This window comes from Carcharodon carcharias, chromosome 5 (assembly GCF_017639515.1).
Source record: "Carcharodon carcharias isolate sCarCar2 chromosome 5, sCarCar2.pri, whole genome shotgun sequence".
Classification (NCBI taxonomy): domain Eukaryota; kingdom Metazoa; phylum Chordata; class Chondrichthyes; order Lamniformes; family Lamnidae; genus Carcharodon; species Carcharodon carcharias.
In genome coordinates, this window is record NC_054471.1 from 146,977,713 (window position 1) to 147,004,102 (window position 26,390).

Here is a 26,390-nt window from a genome sequence, read left to right on the forward strand (position 1 = left end):
GCGACTTTGGCGAATTAAAAAGTAACTGAAACAGCAGGTATCACATAAAATGACACACAAAGGGTAATTGCTGATGAAATTCCTGATTACTGGGCATACCTTTAAGGAAAGTATACTGCTCGGGGAAAAAAAAATCTTATGTAGATAAGAGAATTCTTCAGCTGCAAACTTTTAATTCCAAATTTATTCCCTTTAATTTGCTGCGATGGCGTTGAGCTCAAGTTAGGTAAGACAAATTCATTTCCAGCACATGAATTTATTAATATGCTATGTCTAATATCCATGAGAACAATTCAAAATCAATTGCAATAAAACTCCTAACACCATTTGTCACTGATTTATTCCAACAATTTATGTATATTTACATATGTCTGTTTTTGATTTGTCAAGTAATAATTAAAGTCAACTTAATTAGGTAGAGTTTTGTAATAAAGCAGACAGATAAAACTGGAGTACAAAACTTAGATCTAAAAAAAAATCTCAATTGCTATGTCACAAAAAAACTATTATACATTTAAGAATCTGTATACCCCTCAGTGCAATAAGGAGGCAGTCTGGTGTTTACTTTTACAAACCTCTTCTCTGTTAGGCCTCATCACATTCCTTTTCCAATTTAATGATTTCAGCTTGCCCTTCCTCCCCAAGAAGCACCAACAGTCTTCTGTAGGACTCCCTGCAATAGATTCAGAAAATATACTTTCAGGATCAGATGACAAAACCAGAATACTACTGATACATTCTTCAGGCAGAGTGTGACTAAATTTGACCATCATGGTGTAGCTTTGTTTCTTTTGTGGTGAAAAGAATACAGTAGCTTTTAAACACGACCAGATTATGTCTTTGTGAAACTGGGTGGTGGCTCCTGTTTATAGTCAAGGCATAGAAAACAGACCTGACTTGCCTAATCTCTTTTCAGTTAATTAGCCAATGGTAGATTGACATAGGTGAAGATTTATTTAAGTACCTCTCACTGGGTTGGAGTATATCTATTCATTTCTCTTGAAGATAGCCAAAACATTAGGGTGCATATTTTCTTTACATATGCTGAATAACTTCTTGTGCACCTCCCAGTGTTATTTTGCTGATTACAGATTTCTAGTACCGCAGTTTCTCACCCCCTTGTTTATTTGGAAGACATCTGAACTTATTAGGATCCACGTGTCAGATGAAAGGGCAGAAAACTTTATTAACCACATGCTGATATTGAAAATCTTTGTATGTAACCGTTTTTAATTGTCTATTGTATTGTACTTTTAAAAATTTGTACCAATTTTATATAATCCCCTTTTCACCCCTTGTCTCCTGAAGGCAGGTACTCAATGAAGTATGGTTCCGTGTGGAGAAGAGGAGTAGTGCCCCACCATTAGCTCCCTGATGTGGCTATTCCTCATACCCAGCTAAGACGGTTAGGATTAGTGGGCTTTTTGACCAGCCGCATTACAGCCCAGCATGAGCTTCCTTGAAATCTACCAGAATGAATGAATCAATTGAACATTACATGGTACATATATCAACTAGACCATCAGAAGAATCCAGACTACTATCCACTACTTCAAGATGGATCCTATAACATTGTCCAAAGAGATATTTATTGCTGGGAAGAAGAAAATAAAAAGTTTTTTTTTTGCTTGGATTGAGAGGAGAAATAGAGAACACTGAATTTCCAAGTGCAATATTTGAGAAAGAGGTTTTGCCATTCCCATACAAGTGTAATTTCCAAGAGGGGGCATTGGAGTGGGAATCCAGGCAGACTGTGTCCTCATCTTAATCAAATATATACCAAAGGAAATGGTACAAGCAAGTCCTAGCTAATATGAACCACACATTTACTTGTTGACTTAGCTAAGGAGTTGGATACTTTTACTTTTCAAAGGAATTAAAATTCAAATTGCCCTTGTTTCATTGCTACATTATCACTATACAAGACTACACAATAAGTTAGATACACTTAGTAAAGAAAAAAAGATGCAAGTAGGTTAAAGAAATGGGGAGAGTGTCAAGTGGTAGGAAATCAAAGGTTTAAATAGATTTTATGTAAACCAATGCTGAATGTATTCAAATTCAAGGATTTTCTTTTCAGTCTCCAATCTGTAGATGCCCACAGCAAGTTATGCATGTTCGGGAATGATCCCTTTTCACTCATACATATATACTATATATATCAATAGAATCTGATGCTAATAATTTTGACAAGACTACTAATTTGCCCTAGTAGGGCAAAACGTTTTTTTAAATGTTGAAACTACAACAATGAAATATTGAAGCTTGAATTATTTCCACATCCATTCATACAGTACAATGCCTAAGTAGCTACTGGAACTGCAATGTGGTTCGCTAATTCGAGTTTTCTGTGGAAGTGGCAGACTAGTCTTTTTGCAGCCATCAACATCTTCTAAGAATGAAGATTCTGAGAACTAGGCTTACCTTTGTGAATTGTTCCTGCCCAATCCTCGCTTATGTTCAGTATCCTTCAGCACCTGACTTAGCGTAGGAATGAGGCCGATAACCAAACTGCAATTCAGGACAGCTATCATCTCCATGATGTTGTATACCTGGTGATCGTAGATCCCAATATACTCCTGGATGAACTGTCTGGAGAAGTTTCAACAGTTTCTATCAATATGTTAATAATTTGGTTTGAATCATAAGAAAATCTAATTAAATGTATAACTGATTAGGATAGTCAAATCATACTGTATAATTTGGGATTTTTGTTTTGCTGTTTATGGAGCTGACTGAGAAGTTGACTGCATAAGTATTCATTGCATAAGGATAAGTATTATGTCTTAAAGGAAAGTGATTTTGAATAGGTTTAAAAAGCAGAATCGCTCCAAATTTGCACTAAGTGCAGTAGTGGACGAAGAAAAAGTAATTTTAATTGCCGGCCATAATGGCAGGTTTTTGTGCCGTATTATTCCCCTTCCTGGCGCGTCCCGCCTCATTAGTAATGCATTCACAGGAAAACTCCGGATTGCTGGCAGGCAGGCTCGGATTTGCCCGCCACACCGTGACCTCAGCACTTCCTTGCTCCGGGCGCCATACTTAAAGCACACCAAAGTGCCGGCAACTTCATGTCTTCAGACCAGGACTGGCCAGGCGACAGATAGCCCCAAAAGAAGACAGCAGCCTCGAAATTTAATGACGGCTCTCTGGGAGGCTGCCGCAATGTCCTCTACCCCCTCTCTAGCTGCATGAGGTCCACCTGAGTAACCAATCCTGCCTGGGAGGCAATGGCAGCAGTGGTCAGCACCATCGGAGCACAGGAGAGGTCAGCGATCCAGTGCAGGAAGAGGATGAACTCTGTCTCCCCATTTTGTTTCCTTTTCTTTGCATGTTTTAGTTTTTCTTTTACTTTTGCTTTCAGACAGCAGCACACTTGCTCCAGGCACGTCTTTTATTTTTTCTTTTCTCATCCCATCACCACTCCCTTTGGCCCTGTTGGACTAATTCTTCTGTCATTCAATCACTCTGGTCTTCCAACTTATTACAGACCCCCCTTTCGTCCTTGTCCCACCCACTTCCTTGCTCAAAGCCTGTCGCATCTTTAACTTCCCAGTTCTGACGAAAGGTTATCGACCTGAACTCTGTTTCTCTCTCCACAGATGCTGCCTGACCTGCTGCGTTATGCCAGCGTAATTCTATTGCATCTTTTGTTCTTGAAGATCCTGTAGTTACTAGAGTCAAGCGAAAATTGCGTAATAGATGTTAATCTGAACATTCACTTTGTTTCTAAAATAATAATTTGCATCTAACTTAATCACATTAAATCATTCAGTCGCCTTCTAAAAGATTGTAGAAGTACACATGCAAAAGACACACTGTCCAGTGCAGATCTTAAATGAGCTCTATTGTTTCACACCCAGGCTGCGTTACTGTATAACTAAATAATAGACAGTAAGGTCACACCCCTGAACAAAGTTAGTTAATACACTCACAGAAGTAACAAGCACGGCAAAATTAGAGAGCATATCCAAGGTAGACCTGATAAAACACTCACCTTAGTACATGAGGGCAAATCTGGCATGGAGTTGATGACTGACAATTTTCAATTATACATTGCATAACCTCAGAGGTTAGTTTCTTCACTGAAAAGAAAAATAAATTACATAAAATAATTACGCAAATTCATTCAAAAGAGGATGGCTTTTAAGGGACAACTTTTTGACCTGTATTTCTGGCAACCGAAGGTATCTCCTACCACCCTGCCTAATCACTAGAAATGCACAAGAAAAATTTGGGTAAATGATTATCCCACCACATTTAAGTGTAAGTTTGGCTCAGTTGTAGCGCCCCTGCCTCTAAGTCAGATCGATCATGGATTCAAACTCTGCTGTAGGAACTGAACATAATCCAGGCTGGAATTGCAGTACTAGGAGATCACTGCATTTACAGAAGTGCCATCTTTTGAATAAGACGTTAAACCAAGGCTCAGATCCAATGGCACTATTTGAAGGAAAGTGGGTGAGTTCTCCGAGAGTCTTGACCAATAGTTATCCTTCAATTAGCATTGCTGAAATATTATCTGGCCATGTTTATATCACGGTTGGACCTTGCAGTGGAAAAATTGGCTAGCATATTTCTCTTCGTTACAGTAACTCCACTTCAAAAATACTTCATTATCTATAAACTGCTTTGGGATATCCTGAGGCCACGAGGTGCTATATAAAAGCAAGTTTTTTTTTATCTGCATAAGAACAGAATTCATAGAAATTTACAAGGCTGTGTGAAGTCTTTTCAAAAAAATTGAGGCTCTATGGCATCATTTATTATAAACTACTCAGCCACTAGGACACAAGAACTATGAAGGATAGGAATAAATAATGAAAGCAAAAACAATAAAGCAGACCAATTTGTCTAAATCTGTCATTGAATATTTATTAATATTACACCACAACTATTATGATGGCCTCATCAAGTCTTCTACCTCCACCTAAATGCTTTAGTATGCTCTAAGAAAAAGTTTTATATTTTTCTACAGTGAGCTTTGAACTGCAGGTTAGTGTGAAGCCATGATTCAAACGAGTGCAACTGATGTCACTTAAAACAGTTGTCATGGTGATTATTTCTTTAAAAAGATGTGGCAGGGCTGTGCAATGGTACAAATATGATTCTGGCTTCATTACTTAACAGTGTGTTTTTCCTGCAACAGGAATAAGAGACATAGCGTGATTATTTAACTTGACATGCAGGATTTTATATCTAGCCTTATAAAACAGCAGGCACCAAATCTGCAGTCTAGTAAAACTAGATTAGGTAGGAAACAAAACACTGCACATTGCATAAATTGAATGGGCAGATAATCTAGTCCTGTATTTCACATCACTCTGGTATACTGCAAGAATGATGTGGTAGCTTATGTGATTTTAGATACTGAACGCCTAAGAAATGCCATGGTACTTAGGATGATTTGCACAGCTTAATTAATCTGTGTTCGACCAAAAATGTTTGACAGACCTCAAAATATTTAAACACAATGAATGGTCGCAATACAAACTGAACCAGAACCCATAAAATCCTCATTATTTCTTTCTATTTTATCTCATTTTAGAACGTGAGTGGGTTCACCATTGGCTGTCATGTCCATTGTTAGTTCAGATGCTCATGTGGCAACTGATAATGTCTTCATGTGACAAAGGAACTGGCATAATTTTCAAAATTTTAAATAGCTGCATTCTACAAATGTTATGTTTAATAACTCAAGAACATTTTTACTCTCCTGAGAATGTTGTTTATTTAAGTTTAAAAAAAAAATCCAGTTGTAACAGAATTAGGCCAACACACCCCAAATCAGGCGACTTCCCCAGGGTTAGATAAGCCTATCAAATTTGTCACTGTACAGCAAGCTACAAGCTTGGAAGGGAAATGGGAAAAGGTCAGTAATGCACCATTGTGGCTGCTGGGATGTACACAAAATAAACACTAATTTGCCAACAGATCTGATTGCCTGCCACGTAAATGAAAGCAGTCATTTCTCAACTGGGCAGGTGAGATACGTTGTGACAGCATAGCATCTTATCTTGGGAAATGAAAGGTCAAAATAAAATATAAAAAGTTGACATGAGGTAAGGTTATCCTGCAGCTATTGTAGCACATCTTCTGTTTAAGAGGGGTGTTGACAACTCAAGTCAATTCCCAAGTTGAGGATCCTTGATTTTTTTTTGTGGCGAACATATCTGAAATCTGACAATAAAAATCTACTGTTAAAACTTTACATACAAGCTGAAAACTTCAATTCTGGCTTATACTTGAGACTTTAGATCAGTGGAAAAGATAAGGCTGAAGCATTTGCTACAATCTTCAGCCAGAAGTGCCAAGTGGATGATCCATCTCGGCGTTCTCCGCAGGTCCCCAGCATCACAGGTGCCAGAAGTGGGGATGTTTACTGATGATTGCACAATGTTCAGCACCATTCATGATTCCTCTGATGCCGAGTAGTCTATGTCCAAATGCAGCAAGACCTGGACAATATCCAGGCTTGGGTTAACAAGTGGCAAGTAACATTCATGCCACACAATGACCATCTCCAGTAAGAGAGAATCCAATCATCGCCCCCTGATGTTCACTGGCATTACCATCACTATCAACATCCTGGGGGGGTTACCATTGACCAGAAAATGAACTGGACAAGCCATATAAATACTGTGGCTACAAGAGCAGGTCAGAAGCTAGGAATCCTGTGATGGGTAACTCACCTCCTGGCTCCCCAAAGCCTGTCCACCATCTACAAGGCACAAGTCAGGAGTGTGATGGAATACTCCCCGCTTGCCTGGATGAGTGCAGCTCCAATAACACTCACGAAGCTTGACACCATCCAGGACGAAGTAGCACACTTGATTGGCACCCCATCCACAAACATTCACTCTCTCCACCACTGATGCACAGAAGCAGCAATGTGTACCATCTACAAGATGCACTGCAGGAACTCACCAAGGCTCCTTAGACAGCACCTTCCAAACTCATGACCACTACCATCTAGAAGGACAAGGGCAACAGATAGATGGGAACACCATCACCCGGAAGTTCCCCTCCAAGTCCCTCACCATCCTGACTTGGAAACATATCGCCGATCCTTCACTGATGCTGGGTCAAAATCCTGGAACTACTTCCTAACAGCACTGTGGATGTACCTACACCACATGGACTGCAGCGGTTCAAGAAGGCAGCTCACCACCACCTTCTCAAGGACAACCATCCAAGATGCGGTTTAAATCGCAAGCTTCGGATGGTTCTGCTGGGTTTACACCAATAGTTACTCAGAAAAAGTTATAAGAATTAAAACCTCTTCTAACTTCTGGGTAACTATTGTAAAGACCCAGACCGGCCCTACAGGAGACCCCCACACCCTCACATGCCTCAGGACCCCCAACAATGCCCCCACACCTCAGAACCCCTCCCTGGACCTCAGAACCGCCCCCAACCCCAGTGAGACCTTGGACACCCCCCACCCAACCCCGGGAATCTCGGACTCACCCCCCTCAACTCCCCCCGGATCTCAGACCTCCCTCGCACCCCAATTTCCCCACCTCTCACACCATCTCCACTGGATCTCAGAGCCCCCCTTCCCCAGACCACACCCCCCACCCTTCTCCCCAACTCCCCATGGACTTCCAACCCACTCCACACCGGACCTCCCCACCTTCTTGAATCCGCTGAAGCTACACTTCGCTGGGGCCTGCGAGGAGTCTTTCAATGCAGGCCCCACACAGCTCCGGCAAACGGAAGGGTCAGCGTAACTTTCAAGACTTTGTAAATGTGTATTTATTTCTTCTAATTCCTGAGAGCCAGCACTTTCTGACGCTTGTTGGGAGTTACAGCCCAATGTGATTTAAAATATGTTTTTTTTGAAAGATAAATTCATTTTGAATTGTATCATACTTTACCAAGTTATCACTCTTAATTAAATCAAGGAAATGTCTTTTTTAAAAGCAATTTTAAAAAAAAGTTGTCAGATTTTTTTGTTTAGTGATGTGGAACTGTGAGTAGCAAACGGGGAAGAGATTTTTCTAAACAAACACAATTTTGGGTACAATGTGGGCTGAAATCACCAATTACGCCCAAAGCAGGAACTACACCTAAGTTTTCTTATCTCATCTCATTAAACATCTCATTTTTTTGCAGAGAACCTTGAGAGTCAACTGAATGTAACAACATTGGTGTTATGAAAGTGGTTGCTATTTAAATTTTGGTCTCACACATGAAGATATAGAAAAGCAATTGCGAGGATTCTTTTGCTTAACATTAAGATAAAAACATCAGTCAACAGGAATCAGTGAGAAAACGTACCCTGTGGTTCATTCACAAACATTAAACATTTCAGCACTGTAGGCAGGAGTAACTTTGTCTCACTGGCAGCATCACTACTTGGGTTTCTTCTGAACAGTTCATGGAGGAATGACAGGACTGCTGCTAAGCGAGGAGGAGGAGCATGACCTCTGAACTGCATATAGTTTTCACTGGAGAGAATAATTTTTGAGAATTAGTTCAGAAGTTGCAGAAGCCATCCAGGTGCACTGAAAGGGTCAACACTGAATATTTGTACAAATTTACATTGCAACAAAATATTAATATCATTATCATTTGTGGTAATTGTGCGTAAAAGGGACTGCATCTCAAAAAGACAGCCAGAAGAAGGCTAACCAGCTACTTGGTATTGGAGATACACAAGAAGAGCCATTATGAAAGTTACTCCACAGGATGGTGTTTGGTCTACTTATAAGGGTTGGAGAATGTATAGGATGACAGATTGTCTTACAAGCAGTATAATTTGTCAATACCACTATGTTAGACTATGACATGTTTAAAGGCAAAATGATCAGTTTTCACTGTACCATCATTTTTTTAAAAGCATGTTATAATGAAGCAGAATGAGTGTTATTTATGAAGATATTGAATGGCACAGTAAGGCTGGGCATTTATTTTATAGGTAGTACAGGAAACATGAATGATCTGCTACCTATAGGTACCCGATCTAATACAGAAAAGGCAGAACATTTGGAATGTTTATCAGAATTAAAAATAAATACTCTCCAGGAACATTTTTAATCTTTGCGAACTCTACAGCCTAGCGATAAATAATCGATAAACATGTCAACAGAGTTCCCACGAATTAAGAAAATTAACTTTAAAGAAATCATATATACAATTTTAAGAATGTATGTTTCACATTTAATTGTACTTTCTGGGATGTCTTAATATGCTGTTCACTTCAAGATTATCCTGTGATCTTGAACTGGAAGGTGTTACCTGGGTACTCCATGTGACGTTTCACCCAATCCACTTCTTCAGAATCTATATATAGTATCCAGAGATTGGTTACCCTTTCAGTGGACTCCAGTAGCTCATTTGAATTTATGACCAGGTATGACACTGATAGTAATTGTGACAAAGCTGTTGAATTAGAATCATAGAATCACAGTGCACAAGAGGCCCTTCGGCCCATCGAGTCTGTACCGACACGTGAGAAACACCTGACCTACCTCCCTAATCCCATTTACCAACACTTGGCCCATAGCCTTGAATGTTATGAAGTGCCAAGTGCTCATCCAGGTACTTTTTAAAGGAAGTGAGGCAACCTGCCTCCACCACCCTCCCAGGCAGTCATTCCAGACCGTCTCCACCCTCTGGGTAAAAAAGTTTTTCCTCACATCCCCCCTAAACCTACTGCCCCTCACCATGAACATATACCCCCTTGTGACTGACCCTTCAACTAAGGGGAACAGCTGCTCCCTATACACCCTGTCCATGCCCCTCATAATCTTGTACACCTCGATCAGGTCGCCCCTCAGTCTTCTCTGCTCCAACGAAAACAACCCAAGACTATCCAACCTCTCTTCATAACTTAAATGTTTCATCCCAGGCAACATCCTGGTGAATCTCCTCTGCACCTCCTCCAGTGCAATCACATCCTTCCTATCATGTGGCGACCAGAACTGCACACAGTACTCCAGCTGTGGCCTCACCAAGGTTCTAGACAACTCCAACATAACCTCCCTACTTTTGTAATCTATGCCTCAATTGATAAAGGCAAGTATCCCATATGCCTTTTTCACCACCCCACTAACATGCCCCTCCGCCTTCAGAGATCTATGGACACACACGCCAAGGTCCCTTTGTTCCTCAGAACTTTCTAGTGTCATGCCGTTCATTGAATACTTCCTTGTCAAATTATTCCTTCCAAAGTGTATCACCTCACACTTTTCAGGGTTCTGGTCCCTTTAGTCAGAGGCAGTAACATAGGACTCCTCAAGTAACTACAACATTTGAAAACCAGGACTATGAAAGAATGTTACCAAAGAATTAGTTACCTTACTAATTTACTATTGGACTATTCTAAATCAGTCTGAAAATGTATAAATAATGAATCGGTGGGATAACATGCTACTACTCCAGGGGCCAGGCGACCCCCACTCACTGACGCATAAAATGATGCGTGGTGATGTCAGGCGCGCCTCCCAACGTCACTGTGAGTCATTCAGATCTTGAGTTCGGCAGGCGCGTGCCGGAGCCGGCTGCGCGCCTGCTGAATTGTCAAAGGCCTATTAAGGCCTTTTAAGTTCCAATTGAAATACTTAACTGAGTTGCCCGTCCAACCTTAAGGTTGGCGGGCAGGCCAAGAGCCCATGCGGGCTTCGGATTTATCATGAAACCTCATCCACAGGCGGGATGAGGTTTCATGAAGGTTTTAAAGCATTAATAGAAATTTTTAATAAAATTCATAGACATGTCGCAGTTCATTTGACACTGTCACATGAGAAGACAGAAGTCTTTAAATTTTTTTTTCTTTATTAAAATTGTTAAAAAGCAAAGTAATCTCCTTGAGGCAGCTCTGTGTCTTAGGGAGATTTCTGCACTCTTTCGCACGCATGTGCAAAAGAGCGCAGGCCCCGACTCAGCCTACTCCCCCCCCATCCGCACAGGGAGCACTCAGCGCTTCCGGGTGTGCGTCATGCCAGGCAGGCCTTAATTGGCCTGCCCATGTAAAATGGTGGCACGCAGCGATCGGCTGCATGCCCACCCGTACCTGCTCCTGCTCAACACCCCCCTGATAGGGAGAAAATTCTCTGCCAGGAATTCTACACTGTAAAAATCCATTGATATAAAAAGATTTAAAAAACTCTTACTTAATGACCTGAAGAACTGTCTGCCGCAGGGTCTGACCTTGAGTCATTGGGATTGATTCACAAAGTGCAAGTAATATTGGATGATTCACAATGCCTGACCCAGTAGGAGATGATGGAAGAAAGCGACCAAAATACTGCTGAATTATATTCCGCAGCTGCTGTTTAACATAAGCAATCTGAACCGTAGTTTGTCCAACGATAGCTGACAGTCCCTGCAACAGGAAAGAGAATTTCAGATGACACCCAAATGATTTCTAACTTATTATTGGCTCCCTAGGATACGTCCCTTTTCATCCAGCTCAGAGTCACAGCAGGCACCTCCAAGATGGCAGATGTATAGTCACTTGTTCATCGATTAGCCAACTCTGCTCTACATTATAACTGACAACCTAGCCAAGGTAAAAAGCTTATTGTCAAAAGAACAAGTAAAAAAATATTTCCAGGTCACAAATGTATCTCAGAACTTGTAATGAGAGAAAAACTGCTTTTGTTTAAACTATTCAAATGACATTTAGAATAATAATAGTAAACACAATAGAAGTGTGAGGAAACATTGAAACATCTGCCCTAAGTTGAACTAATTGGTGCAAAGTTTATTGTGGAAATCAAAGCCTTGGCAATCATGAAGTTCAGTTTGGGCCCTGCAGAACCACTTGGTTCCAGGCCTTGGTCAAAAACAGGGACAAAATAGCTGAATGCTAGAAGTGAGAATGCTAGAAGTGAGGTCAGAGTGCCTGCCCTTGGCATCAAGGCAGCAATGTGGCATGAAGAAGCTTAAGTAAAACTGGAGTCAATGGGAAGCAGAGGGAAACGTTTCACTGGTTGGAGTCATACCCAGCACAAAGGAACATGGTTGTGGTCGTTAGAAGCCAATTATCTCAGTCTCAGGAAATTGTTTCAGGAGTACCTCACGGCAGTGTCCGAGGCCCAACCATCTTCCACTGCTTCATCAATGACCTTCCTTCCAACATAAGGTCAAAAATGGGGAAACTCCCTGATGATTATAGTGCTCAGTTCCATTCACAATTCCTCTGACAAAAAAGCAGTCTGTGTCCACATGCAGCAGGCCCAGGACATCATTCAGACTTAGGCTGATAAGTGGCAAGTAACATTATACTACACAAGTCCCAGGCAATGACCATCTCCAACAAGAGAAAGTCTAACCACACCTCCATTGACATTCCCCCAACCATCAACCATCCTCAGGAACTTAACTGGACCAGCCACATAAATGCTGAGGCTACAAGAGCAGGTTAGATGCTGGGAATTCTGTAGCGAGTGACTCTCCTTCTGAGACCCCTAATTGTTTCCATCACCCACAGGGCACAAGTGAGAAGTGTGGTATGGGGTATGCTCCATTGTCTAGATGAGTGTCGCTCCGACAACACTGAAGAAACTCAACACCATGCAGGACGAAATAGCCTGCTGGATTGGCACCTCATTCAGCACCTTAAATATTCACATCCTCTACCACCCAGACAATGTGTTGCAGACTGCACCATCTACAAGATGCGTTTCAGCAATTTGCCAAGGTTTCTTCAAGTGCACCTCCCAAACCCAGGACCTTGACCTCCTAGATGTCCACAGGTGTCAGCCAAGACTCAGTAGCACTCGTGTCTTTGAGTCAGAAGATTGTGGATTCAAGTGCTACTCTAGGACATGAGTGAAAAAAAACAAGAATGCCAATCCAGTGCAACACTGAGGGATTTGTACATTATCAGTGGTGCTGTCCTCACCTAAGGTGCGATTGGTTTAACCCAAGGCCCTGTCATCACCCTCAGGTGGATGTAAAAGATCCCAAGGCAGTATTTCGAAGGAGAGCAAGGGAGTTATCTTCCATGAACTGGTCAATATTTAACACTTAACCAACACCACTAAAATTATCACAATGCTGTTTTTAGGGGTTTGCTATGAGCAAATTGGTTGCTATGTTTCCTACATTACAGCAGTGACTACAATTTAAAAGTATTTAATTGCCTGGAACCAAGTGGTTCTGCAGAGCCCAAGCTGAGCTTCATGATTGCTAAGGCTTTGATTTCCACAATAAACTTTGCACCAGTTAGTTCAATGCTTTGGGACATCCTTCTTCTTATCGTGTCCATGGACAGTCTATACATGGCCCAGCCAGAACTGGACACATTTTTGCGCCTTGTTGTTGAATTTGACAAGATATGCAACAGTGCAGGGTTCCTCTAGCAATAGGCATTGCAGGAGATGTTGCATTGTCTGTGGCTCATTTCCACATTCACAAATTGTCGGCTGGTTGTATATCCTCATTGAGACATCCTGGGGTCATTAAACACACTATATAAATGCAATTATCTTTTTAAGAAGGCATATGGGAACAGCACCATATGCAAATTCCCCATCTAGTCACATACCCTCCTGACTTGGAAACGTATCGCCGTTCCTTCACTATCGCTGGGTCAAAATCCTGGAACTCCCTTCCTAACAGCACTGTGTGTGTATCTACTCCATAGGGGCTGCAGCGGTTCAAGAAGCCAACTCACCACCACCTTCTCAAGGGCAACTAGGGGTGGTCAGTAAATGCTGGCCCAGCTAGCGATGTGAACATCCCATGAATGCATAAAAATGACCCCTCTCCCAAGCAAGAAAACAAATAGAAAAATAAAGTTCAATATCAACAAAAAATGAATGGAATACCAGTAAAAACCACTTAAACAGTTTTTTGGAATTAGTGTCCTTGGAATTAATACAAATTATGTTAGCTGGAGTTAACTTGGTTTATATTGAAAACTTTGCAGTGATAGTATTCATTTGGGACAATTTTAATATTTCCAGTGTAAATCGTCCCTATTATTTTATCAAATTAAAATATGTGGTGAAATACTTCTTCATCAAGATGAGAATAATACCGCTTGAAAATGAAACATTTTTTCACTTTTGTCACCAATCACCATCCAACATGGGTAGATGCGTAATAAATACATAACAAAATTCCCTTTATTCGATAGCAAAATACACCTTAACATATCTTACGGACATAACCCTCCATCAATCTCACAACAATGTGAATTTTTGCTCTTTTACTTAAGCCGTCCTTGTCACTTTTATGATGTGAACCCATATTCACTAGGAAATGAGTTGAGATGCCCAAAACCATTTCATGTAAAATTTTTATAGACATGAGACAGAAAAGAATCAACAGAGGTGAAGGGATATTATGATAAGCATAAAACCTAAGACATGCAGACTGCAGACATGACCCAACTGGACTCATGATCCACCGCTAATCCTATTTTCCTACATTACAACAGTGACAACACTTCAAAAAGCACTTGGCTAGTTGTAAAGAGCTTTAGAATACCCTAAGGCCATGAAAGGCATCATAAAAATGCAAGTCTTTTTATCTTTAATAATAGCAAAATACTGCGGGTGTTGGAGATACGGAATAAAAACAAAAAATGCTGGAAAAACTCCGCAGATCTGGCAGCATCTGTGCAGAGAGAACGAGAATTAGCGTTTCGAGTCCAACGTGGCTCTTCCTCAGAACTGAAGAGAGACAGGAATGCAAGGGGAGGGAGGTGGAGCAAAAGGGAAGGTTAGGGATAGGTTAGAGGGCGGGGGAAATTAATCGACAAAGATGTCATGGAACCAAAGGCAAAGGGAGTGGTAATGATATGCTAAAGAAACAAAGGAGTGGTTCAGAGTAGATATTAAAGCAGAATAAAGGTCTGAAAGCAAAAACATGACAACAAGATACAGACTGGCACTGGAGAAAAAAATACAAAATGGAGGACAGAGTTCATGGTCTGAAGTTGTTGAATGCAATGTCAACAAGGCTGTAAAGTACCTAATCGGATGATGAAGCTATTCCTCAAGCTTGTGTTGAGCTTCACTGCAACATTGTAGCAGGCCGAGGACAGAAATGTAAGCATGAGAACAAGATGGTGAATTGAAATGGCAAGAGACTGGGAGGTCAGGGTCATGCTTGCAGACTGAGCAAAGGTGTTCCACTGTTTCACAAAGTGGTCACTGAGGTGCTGTTCCTCCAGTTTGCGTTGGGCTTCACTGGAACAATGCAGCAGGCCAAGGACAGACATGTGGGCAAGAGAGCAGGGTGGAGTGTTAAAATGGCAAGCGACAGGGAGGTTTGGGTCATTCTTGCGGACAGACCGCAGGTGTTCTGCAAAGCGGTAGCCCAGTTTACGTTTGGTCTCTCCAATGTAGAGGAGACCGCATTGGGAGCAACGAATACAGTAGACTAAGTTGGGGGAAATGCAAGTGAAATGCTGCTTCACTTGAAAGGAGTGTTTGGGCCTCGGATGGTGAGGAGAATGTATTCTACTGTATTTGTTGCTCCAATGCGGTCTCCTCTACATTGGAGAGACCAAACGTAAACTGGGCGACCGCTTTGCAGAACACCTGCGGTCTGTCCGCAAGAATGACCCAAACCTCCCTGTCGCTTGCCATTTTAACACTCCACCCTGCTCTCTTGCCCACATGTCTGTCCTTGGCCTGCTGCATTGTTCCAGTGAAGCCCAACGCAAACTGGAGGAACAACACCTCATCTTCCGACTAGGCACTTTACAGCCTTCCGGACTGAATATTGAATTCAACAACTTTAGGTCTTGAGCTCCCTCCTCCATCCCCACCCCCTTTCTGTTTCTTCCCCCTTCCTTTTGTTTGTTTCCAATAATTTATATAGATTTTTCTTTTCCCACCTATTCCCATTATTTTAAAATCTTTTATGCCCCCCTACCCCCACTAGAGCTATACCTTGAGTGTCCTACTATCCATTCTTAATTAGCATATTCGTTTAGATAATATCACCAACTTCAACACCTCTGTGTTCTTTTGTTCTTTTGGCTGTGACATCTTTTGATGATCTGCTCCTATCACTGCTTGCTTGTCCCTACAACAACACCGCCCCCCCACTTCTCCCCCCACACCCACCTTAGACCAGCTTATATTTCACCCCTCTCCTTAGATTCACTCAGTTCTGTTGAAGGGCCATGAGGACTCGAAACGTCAACTCTTTTCTTCTCTGCTGATGCTGCCAGACCTGCTGTGTTTTTCCAGGTAATTCTGTTTTTGTTTTGGATTTCCAGCATCCGCAGTCTTTTGTTTTTAAAAAATTCCTTGCTAATCTGCCATGTGAAATTATAACAACCAGAGCAGAAAAAGAAATCACAGTACTCCACAATTTATGAGTTTATTGCAATATGACCATTAGCTGGAACATTGCTACTCCAGACCTAGAGAATGGTATTTTTCTACTAAAGCTAGGTAGGTCGCTGTAGGATCTGGGTGCAGTATTTACTCCTTTGCAGTAACATTAACAACAGGATAAGTGCAGGATTCATTTGCATCATTCTCTCCTACATAACACAAAGGACATTGAGATTTGAAGAGAAAAATAGCATTCAGAACCCCAACTGCAAAAAAGAAAAACAAACGCAGAACAACATTTGTGGGGGGAAGTAACATCAGGGTATTCCAAAAGTAACAGTGGTGCAGCAGTGACAGTGCTCACCTGGAGATACAGAGACAAGTTATCTCGGATGGCAGACAGCATTGCTTGGGGCAGCCCTTTGTCCTGTTGAAACAGGGTATGCGGCAACAGCAGACAATCAATGATGCGGAACAAGAGCTGCTGAGCTTTTGAAGTGGACAATATTGGTGCCCAATGTTTGACAATGCAACCTATGAATAAAAATAAAATAATGTAGGTTTCATGTGCTTTGGAAAACACAACATTGCTACGCCAAATGATAGTACATATTTCGATTCCCATAATTATTACACAACTGCTTTCAGTTCAGCTCAGCTTTACATAAGGCAATAGTCATTGGCATCGAATGAAAGCAAATGCTGAACATACCCAGCAGGTTAGGCAGCATCCGTGGACAGAGAAACAATCTTTTATCAGAACACAGACCTGAAACATGAACTCTGTTTCTTTCTTTTTCTTTTAATTCATTCACGGGATGTAGGCGTCCCTGGCTAGGCCAGCATTTATTGCCTATCCCTAGTTGCCCTTGAGAAGGTGGTGGTGACCTGCCTTCTTGAACCGCTGCACCCATGTAGTATAGGTACACTCACAGTATTGTTAGGAAGGGAGTTCCAGGATTTTGACCCAGTGAAGAAATGGCAATATATTTCCAAGTCAGGATGGTGACTGACCTGGAGGGAAACTTCCAAGTGGTGGTGGTCCTATCTATCTACAGCCCTTGTCCTTCTAGGTGGTAGTGTCATGGGTTTGGAAGGTGCTGTCTAAGGAGCCTTGAATTCCTGCAGTGCAACTTATAGATGGTACACACTGCTGCTACTGTACATCGGTGGTGGAGGGAGTGAATATTTGTGGATGTGGTGCCAATCAAGCGGGCTGCTTTGTCCTGGACAGTGTCCAGCTTCTTCAGTGTTGTGGGAACTGCACTCATCCAGGCAAGTGGGGAGTATTCCATCACACTCCTGTCTTGTGCCTTGTAGATGGTGGACAGGCTTTGGGGAGTCAGGAGGTGAGTTGCTCGTTGCACTATTCCTAGCCTTTGATCTGCTCTTGCAGCCACTGTATTTAAATGGCTAGTCCAGTTCAGTTTCTGGTCAATGGTAACCCCAGGATGTTGATAGTGGGGATTCAGCGATAGTAATGCCATTAAACGTCAAGAGGTGATGGTTGGATTCTCCCTTGTTGGAGACGGTCATTGCCTGATACTTGTGTGGCGCGAATGTTACTTGCCACTTGTCAGTCCAAATCTGGATATTGTCCAGGTCTTGCTGCATTTGGACATGGACTGCTTCAGTATCTGAGGAGTCGTGAATGGTGCTGAACACCGTGCAATCATCAGCGAACATCCCCACTTCTGACTTTATGATGGAAAGAAGGTTATTGTTGAAGCAGCTGAAGATGGTTGGGCCAAGGACTCTACCCTGAGGAACTCCTGCAGAGCTGAGATGACTGACCTCCAACAACCACAACCATCTTCCTTTGTGCTAGATATGACTCCAACCAGCGGAGAATTTTCACCCTGATTTTCACTCCAGTTTTGTTATGGCTCCTTGATGCCACACTCGGTTAAATGCTGCCTTGACGTCAAGGGCAGCCACTCTCACCTCACCTCGGAAGTTCAGCTCTTTTGCCCATGTTTGAACCAAGACTGTAATGAGGTCAGGAGCTGAGTGGCCCTGGCAGAACCCAAACTGGGCACTGGTGAGCAGGTTATTGCTAAGTGATTGGGAGTAGACTGTTGGGGCGGTAATTGGCTGGGTTGGATTTGTCTTGCTTTTTGTGTACAGGACATACCTGGGCAATATTCCACATGGCCAGGTAGATGCCAGTGTTATAGTTGTACTGGAACAGTTTGGCTAGAGATGCAAGTTCTGGAGCACAAATCTTCAGTACTACTGCTGGAATATTGTCAGGGCCCATAGCTTTTGCAGTATCCAGTGCCTTCAGCCATTTCTTGATATCACGTGGAGTGAATCTAATTGGCTGAAGACTGACATTTGTGATGCTGGGGACCTCCGGAGGAGGCTGAAATGGATCATCCACTCAGCACTCTGGCTGAAGATTGTTGTGAATGCTTCAGCCTTATCTTTTGCACTGATGTGCTGAGCTCTCCCATCATTGAGGATGGGGAAATTTGTGGGACCTCCTCTTCCAATGAGTTGTTTAATTGTCCACCACCATTCACGACTGGATGTGGCAGGACTGCAGAGCTTAGGTCTGATCCGTTGGATCAGATGTGACCTCATCTGCTGCTTATTTCAAGCATCTGCAGTAGTTTGCTTTTGCGTTGATATGAAATGGTTACTCCGTCCTAAAATGATCTCATCATGTAGATAGAATAATGGGGGTGAATCTCATTGAGGGCCTCAGACATGATAAATTACTTACAAGTATATGGAGTTGCATGGAAGTGTATGGAATTTTGTTGCATAAATGGAAATTACAATAAGGAAACAGGATATTCACCCGAAAGAGCCCATGATAACATTTATCTTCCACCCCCATTCCTTTTATTTACTTACATTAGAAATAGGAGAATGAGTAGATCATAGAGATCCATGAGCCTGTTCTGCCATTCGATGTGATCATGGCCGATCTTCAACTTCAATTCCATCTGCCCACCCCACTCCCCATATCTCTCAAATTCCCTGAGTGACCAAAAGTCTATTTCAGCCTTAAACATATTGAATCATAAAGCATCCACAACCCTCAGGGATAGAGAATCCCAAAGATTCACAACCCTTTAAGTGAAAGCATTTCTCCATGTCTCAGTTCTAAATGATCAGCCCCTTATCCTGAGATTGTGCCCCTGTGTTCTACATTCCCCAGCCAGAGGAAACAACCTCTAAGCATCCAACCCTGTCAAGGCCCCTCAGAATCTTGTATATTTTATCGAGTTACCACTCATTCTTCTAAACATCACAGAATATAGGCCCAATTTACTCAGCCTCTCAGCACAGGACAACCTTTCTCATTCCAGGAATCCACCTAATGCGCCTTCACTGCACTGCCTCCGAGGCAGGTATATCCTTCCTTAAACCTGCAGACCAAAACTGCACACAATTCTGATAGAAGGTCACAATCTGAGACAATGGGCAGAATTTTGCCGTTGGCGAGCAGGGCCTACTCGCCGACGTGTAAAATGACATGGGATGATGTTGGGTGGAACCCCTGATGGGGAATAGAGAAAACATGAAACCTCATCCAGCGGCGGGATGAGGTTTCATGAATGGTTTTAAAAATTTTGATAAAGTTATTATGTAAATTATGAACATGTCCCAACTCATTTGACATCGTCACATGAGGGGGACATGTAAGGGATTATTTTTTTCTCTTGATTTTTTTCAAAGTCCAGGTGATCTCCCTGAGGCTGCACCTAGCTTCAGGGAGATGTGCGCTCTTTCATGCGCATGCGCGAAAGTGCGTACTCTCACTTATGGGGAAATCCCCCCCTGTTTGCACAGGGAGCACATAGCACTTCCTGCCAGATGTCACGCTGGGTGGGCCTTAATTGGCCGGCCCACGTAAAATAGCAGTGTAGCCCGCTTCGCTGGTGGGGATCAGCTTCCCGCCTGCCGGAGATTGGGTCGGGCCCGCCCGCCCAACAGGCAGAAAATTCTGCCCAATAACTCTGGCTATCTCTCTACAGATGCTGCCAGACCCATTGACTATTTCCAGCATTTTCTATTTTCATTACACATTTTCAGCATGCACAGTATTTTGCTTTTGAACACATTGCAGGTGGTGAGTTTTATGGGGATTGTAAGAGTGGGAAATGGGGCAGACAAAGTGACTTAATTAGGCTGGAGCTGAGATTTTGGTTTCCCGAAGGTGGTTTGAGATGCAGAGATTAAGTCAGCAGCGTGTTTGTGGCAGGCCTCACTCTGCCCTGTGGCATGTTCCTGCTTGCAGTACATTTGTATGCCATAAATAATCGTTACATTAAAACTTTTTCTAATTATGTCCTACCTTCAGGATTAAGTCAACAGTGCACAGGAATCTCCTAGCACCGAGTTCATATTTGACCAAGGGATTTAACAAAAACTCTAAGGATGATGTGGGGAGCTTATAGGATCAGAGGGACAATGTCGGCAGGGATGGGTGTAGGATCGGGGGGGGGGGGGGGGGGGGGGGGGGGGGGGGGGGGGGGGGTAAGATGGCATGTACAATTGGAGGGTAACAGGGTCCACTGTAATGTGAAGGGTTATAGAGGGAAGGTGCAAAGTGAAGCCGGGAGGGTTAAGGTTGATGGGGATGTGCGGAAGTGACAGGAGGAAGGTGGAGGGTACCGAGTTCTACCGCAACCTTTACAATAACCATTTCTGCAGTGTTTCCAAAAGGACGTATGGTGCTAGGATTAGAGATCAAAGTGGGAGGAGCCCAATGTGGGGTGGGTGGAGTTTTGGTTGTGGACAATTATAGGGGTTGAAAATCTCACTGCTCATCAGTTCTATGGTGAAATCCTTGGACACACATGTTCTCATCTCACTGTCCGCCACCTTAAATTGTTTAATTGCTGGGATGCTCATGGGTCTTGTACACACAATATTCCTGCAACCTTGGGAGCAGGGGGAGCGGATACAACAAAGGAAGGCTCTTGCCGGTCAACAACACAGCCCACAATTCCAGCAGCAGGCAGCACCAGACGGGGAGGCTGGTCAGGGTGCAGCCATCCAGGTAGGGCATCGTCGAAGACGGGTACTGGCGTTTGGCGTCAAAGTTGCGGCCATGATGCAGAACCTCCCTGTTTGACCAGGAGGCTCCTTTATAGCCCGCCCGTACCTGCTGCATTGTCAGCTGATGGCAGGTTTCAGCAATTAAAAGCTTTCCCTGCCATGTGATTGCATGTGTCGCCTGTGCCCATTGCCAGCCCTTTAAATTTTAACAGTAATCACGTGGCAACTGGCAAAAAGGAAGAGAGCAGAGTGCCACCCATTTCCCGTTTTGCCATTGGGAATAGTGCATCACTAATAAAATACCACCCATTACTCCAGGTGTGCTCTCACCAAAGCTTTGTACAATTGCAGAAAGCCTTCCTTATTCTAGCATTCCAATCCCCTTGCAACAAAGGCCAACCTGTCATTTGCCTTCCTAATTGCTGGCTGAACCTGAATGCTAACTTTCTGTGCTCATTATATGAGTACACCCAGGTACCTCTGAACATCAACATTTAAAGGTTTTGTGCCTTTTAAAAAATATTCTGCCAGGTGAATAATCTCACACTTCCTCATGTTACATTCCATTTGCCACATTGTTGCCCGCTCACTTAACCTGTTCACATTTCTTTGCAGCATTTTTTGTCCTATGCACAGCTTGCTACCCCTTTAGCTTTGTATCGTGAACAAATCTGGATACATTACTCTCTTCGACTAAGTGATTAATATAGATTCTAAACAGCTGAGGCTCCAGTAATGATCCAGGCAGTATTTCAGTAGTAACATCCTGCCAACTTGAAAATTCCCTGTTTATTTCTATTCTTTGCTTCCTGTCTGTTAATGCTATCCATGCTAATCTAATTTTTAAAATATATTCATTCATGGGATGTAGGCATTTATTGTTCAGCGGGCATTTAAGAGTCAACTACATTGCTGTGTGTCTGAAGTCACATGTAGGCCAGACCAGGTAAGGAATGCAGATTTCCTTCGCTGAAAGACATTAGTGAACTAGATGGGTTTTTACAACAATCGGCAATGGTTTCAAAGCCATCATCAGACTTTTAATTCCAGATTTTTATTGGCATCCATCTGACATGGTGGGATTCAAACCCAGGTCTCTTGAGCATTACCCTAGGTCGATGGAATACTTGTCTATTGACAATAACACTATGCCACTGCCTCCCCCTATCTTGAATGCTGACATAGTTCCTGCCTTCAAAGTGAATTCCACAGCCTCACAACTTTCCACATGAAGACGTTTCTCCTGTCCTCCATCCTAAATCTCTTACGTTTAGTTTTGTATCCATAGCCCATTATTCTGGATCCCTTGACTCTTGGCTAGTCAGTTTGTAACTACCGTGTCCCATTCCTTCATAATTCTGAACACTTCTGTCATATTGCTATAAAGTCTACATTATACCAACAAAAATAATTTCCCATATTTATATTTCATAATAGCAAGTTGCATCCAGAGATTGTGCACTGTATTCCATGCAGCACTATTCATCCTATAACGCGTTCGGAACTCTAACACCTCTCTTATTAAGTTTTCATATAGGCTCATCATTACATCTTAGACTCTATCACTAGGGGTATACAATATAAAAGCCATCTTTCCATTTGTCTTTTTTAAAAAACAGCCTTATCTAACAATGGTGCCAGATTGAATGTCCTCTGTAGCTATAACCTAATTTGTTACTCTTCTACAGCACTAAGCTACTTCATTCAGAAGGCTGTGAACAGCAATGGAATTAGTTCATGTGGCTGTGATGGAAGGAATTAAGTGCACATTTCTCTACCAACAGTCACAGAACAGCAGCATATCAATAGGGTAAAGCACTTTTCTATTATGAAGGACAGCCATTTTGGATTGTGAGTTACATGGCCACATGCATTCATTCAACAATGCCATGCATAGAACCCAGAGAGACAGTAGAAGTATAGCCATGGCTCAGATAGCAGTTGGTTGACTCATCTCTGAGTCAGAAGGTTGTGGGCGCAAGTCCTCCTCCAGAACTTGTGCACAAAAATTTAGGTTGACACTCCAGTGCAGTACTGAGGGAGGGCAGCACTGTCAGTGGGGCCACCTTTTGGATGTGCTGTTAAATTGAAATTGCATCTGCTGGTTCAGGTGGATGTATAAGATCCTATAGCACTATTTCAAAAGAGAGCACGGCTCTTATCCAGGGACCTGTCCAATATTTATCTTTCAATCAATATCACAAAAACAGATGAGCTTATCATTATCATAGCGCTGTTTGTGGGAGTATGCTGTGAGTAAATTGGCTGCCATGTTTCCTACATTACAATACTTTAAAAGTATTTCATTGGCTGTAAAGCACTTTGGGGCATCTGGTGGTCATGAAAGATGTGATATAATTGCAAGCCTTTCCACCTTTTTCTGTCTTTAGTTCTCTTCGGCTGTTGTACATTTTCCAGGAAAAACAGATGAACTAATAGCCTGAGCAAGGAAAGGCATTCCTGACCTGCATGATGCAGCTGTGCACTAAAGGTTGAGAGATTTGCAAGTTATTTTCAATTACTGTTTATAAGTATCCAGTCATGTGGACAAGGGGAAGTTCAAAGCAGCTGCTCCTAGAACTTTTATGGATGCATCCATCTCCGAGATCCAATTTCTTCCTAGGTCAGTTTGTAGGAAAGTGCATCATTATATGATGGCTCCTTCCAAAACTCATACTCTCTTGAGTAGGTCTTTGAACATGTGCTAGTTTAGTGACATACAGGAGGGTCCTAATTGTGTGCTAAGTTGCAAATGCATCTGTCTGCTGTGCATCCTTTGAATTGACTCCGCCTTTTCCAACTCTTGCAAAGCGACAGGGATATCTGCTAAACAGCTCAGTGTGAAATATCTCTGAGGAAACAAACTGATATAACAGATACACTGGAATTTTAAGAACCTAACTGTGTAGAGCTTTGCCCTGAAGCAACTGAATGGCTGCACATCAGAACAGCTTTGGCGTTGAGACGAAAAATACAGCAGAAACCACCAGTAATTAAGACAACACAGGGCCACAACCATCATGAACAAATTGGGCTCCCTTGCCACAACTGTTTCAGATGGGCACTCAGCGACTTGTGGCACTACACTAACTTACATGAATTTTAAAAAGTCTTGAGTACAGCAAATATGCAATGTCTTAGCACTTTCAGGCAAATTGTCAGGTGCACTGCAAACTAAGTGCTGGCGAGGCCTCAACATCCAATAACAATTTATATAAATGATCTGGATGAAGGGATTGATGGTATGGTTGCTAAATTTACTGATGACACAAAGATAGGTAGGAAAGTAAGTTGTGAAGAGGACATAAGGAGGCTACAAAAGGATATAGATAGGTTAGGTGCATGGACAAAGATCTGGCAATAGGAGTATAATGCGGAAAAATATGAGGTTGTCTATGTTGGCAGGACAAACAAAAAAGGCATATTTTCCAAACAGTGAGAGATTGCAGAGCTCTGAGATGCAGAGGGATCTGGGTGTCCTGGTGCATGAATCGCGAAAGGTTACTATGCAGGTGCAGCAAGTAATTAGGAAAGCTAATAGAATGTTATTGTTTATTACATGGAGAATTGAATACAAGAGTAGGGAGGTTATGCTCCAGTTATTCAGGGCATTGGTAAGGCCGCATCTGCAATATTGTGTGTAGTATTGGTCTCCTTATTTAAGGAAAGATGTAAATGTATGAGATTAATACCTGAAATGGGCGGGTTATCTTATGAGGAGAGGCTGGACAGGCTAGGCTTGTATCTGCTGGAGTTTAGAAGAATAAGAGGTGACTTGATTGAAACAAATAACGTTCTGAGGGAACTTCACAGGGTGAATGTGGAGAAGATATTTCCTCTTGTGGGAGAATCTAGTACTCAGGGTGACTGTTTCAAAATAAGGGGTTGCCCATTTAGGACAAGGATGAGGACAATGTTTTCCTCTCCGAAGGTTGTAAGACTTTGGAATTCTCTTCCTTAAAAGGTGGTTGAGGCATAGTTCTTGAACATCTTTAAGGCAGGGGTAGATAGGTTCTTGATAAGCAAGGGGGTGAAAGGTTATCGGGGTAGGCAGGAATAATGAGGTTAAAATCAGATCAGCCATGATCCTATTGGATGGAGGACCAGGCTCGAGGGGCAGAGTGGCCTACTCCTGCTCCTAATTCGTGTGTTTGTATGGGGTGTTTATTTTTGAAATACAGCAGTGTGGCGAGTGCCAAGAAATGTATCATTAGCCACGAGTGCCGGGTTTAAATTTACACAGTAAAGTAAGCGAATGTCATAATGTGATTTGCATCCAACTTGGTAGCAGATTCTGGAGCGTATAGAGTCCTGTTGCACTTACCTGTCGAAACATTGGCCCAGGTTTTACAGTAATAATGATGATTAAATCATCAGCGTTTGTTGTCAGTGCTCCTCTGAAATCGGCAGCAACTTCTGGAGTCTGCATATGTACAGTTAAATGCAGGAATCCAGAAGATGCAGTCAGCGATTGTGTGCTTCTCCTTAAGATGCTCTGTTAAAGACCCCATAGATTGCAATCATATAGAAAGCACTGAACTGACAATAATTTACCCTTTTATACTATTAGTCTCACTATAAAAACCCTTGAAAAATTACACCTTGTTGAATGAGTACAACTATCTCAGGACATCACTGCTGTAGTTCCTTAGGGTAGTGTCCGAGGCCCAACCATCTTCAGTTGCTTCCCTCTAAGGTGAAAAGTGGGGATGTTCGCTGATGATTGCACAATGTTCAGCACCATTCCCAACTCCTCAGAAACTGAAGCAGTTCATGTCCATATGCAGCAAGACCTGGACAACATTCAGGTTTGGGCTGATAAGTGGCAAGTAACACTCACACCACACAATGCTAGGCAATGGCCATTTCCAACGAGAGAGAATCAAATGTCCTGCTCATGACATTCAATGTCATTATATCGATGAATTCCCCACTATCAACATCCTGGGGTTACCACTGACCAGAAACTGAACTGGACTAGCCATATAAATACTGTGGCTACAAGAGCAGGTCAGAGGCTGGGAATTCTGTAATGAGTAACTCACCTCCTGACTCCCCAAAGCCTGTCCACCATCTGCAAGGCACACGTCAAGAGGGTGATGGAAGACTCTCCACTTGTCT

The 26,390-nt window shown here is 42.5% G+C and overlaps 1 protein-coding gene across 3 annotated transcripts in view; it reads right to left on the reverse strand.

The window, feature by feature from the left end:
* Positions 1 to 240: 240 nt before the first annotated feature.
* Positions 241 to 26,390, reverse strand: part of mms22l (MMS22-like, DNA repair protein) — a 154,939-nt gene continuing 128,789 nt past the window's right edge. For 2 of the 3 annotated variants that reach the window (XM_041188858.1, XM_041188857.1), the window contains exons 20-25: positions 16,618 to 16,787; positions 11,121 to 11,332; positions 8,284 to 8,453; positions 3,998 to 4,085; positions 2,425 to 2,592; positions 241 to 673 (exon numbers count right to left, since the gene is read on the reverse strand). In XM_041188858.1, coding sequence (XP_041044792.1) covers positions 586 to 673; positions 2,425 to 2,592; positions 3,998 to 4,085; positions 8,284 to 8,453; positions 11,121 to 11,332; positions 16,618 to 16,787 — 896 coding nt within the window. In that variant the 3' untranslated portion in view covers positions 241 to 585. The remainder of the gene's footprint in view (positions 674 to 2,424; positions 2,593 to 3,997; positions 4,086 to 8,283; positions 8,454 to 11,120; positions 11,333 to 16,617; positions 16,788 to 26,390) is intronic. The other variant, XM_041188859.1, reaches the window with a different exon arrangement.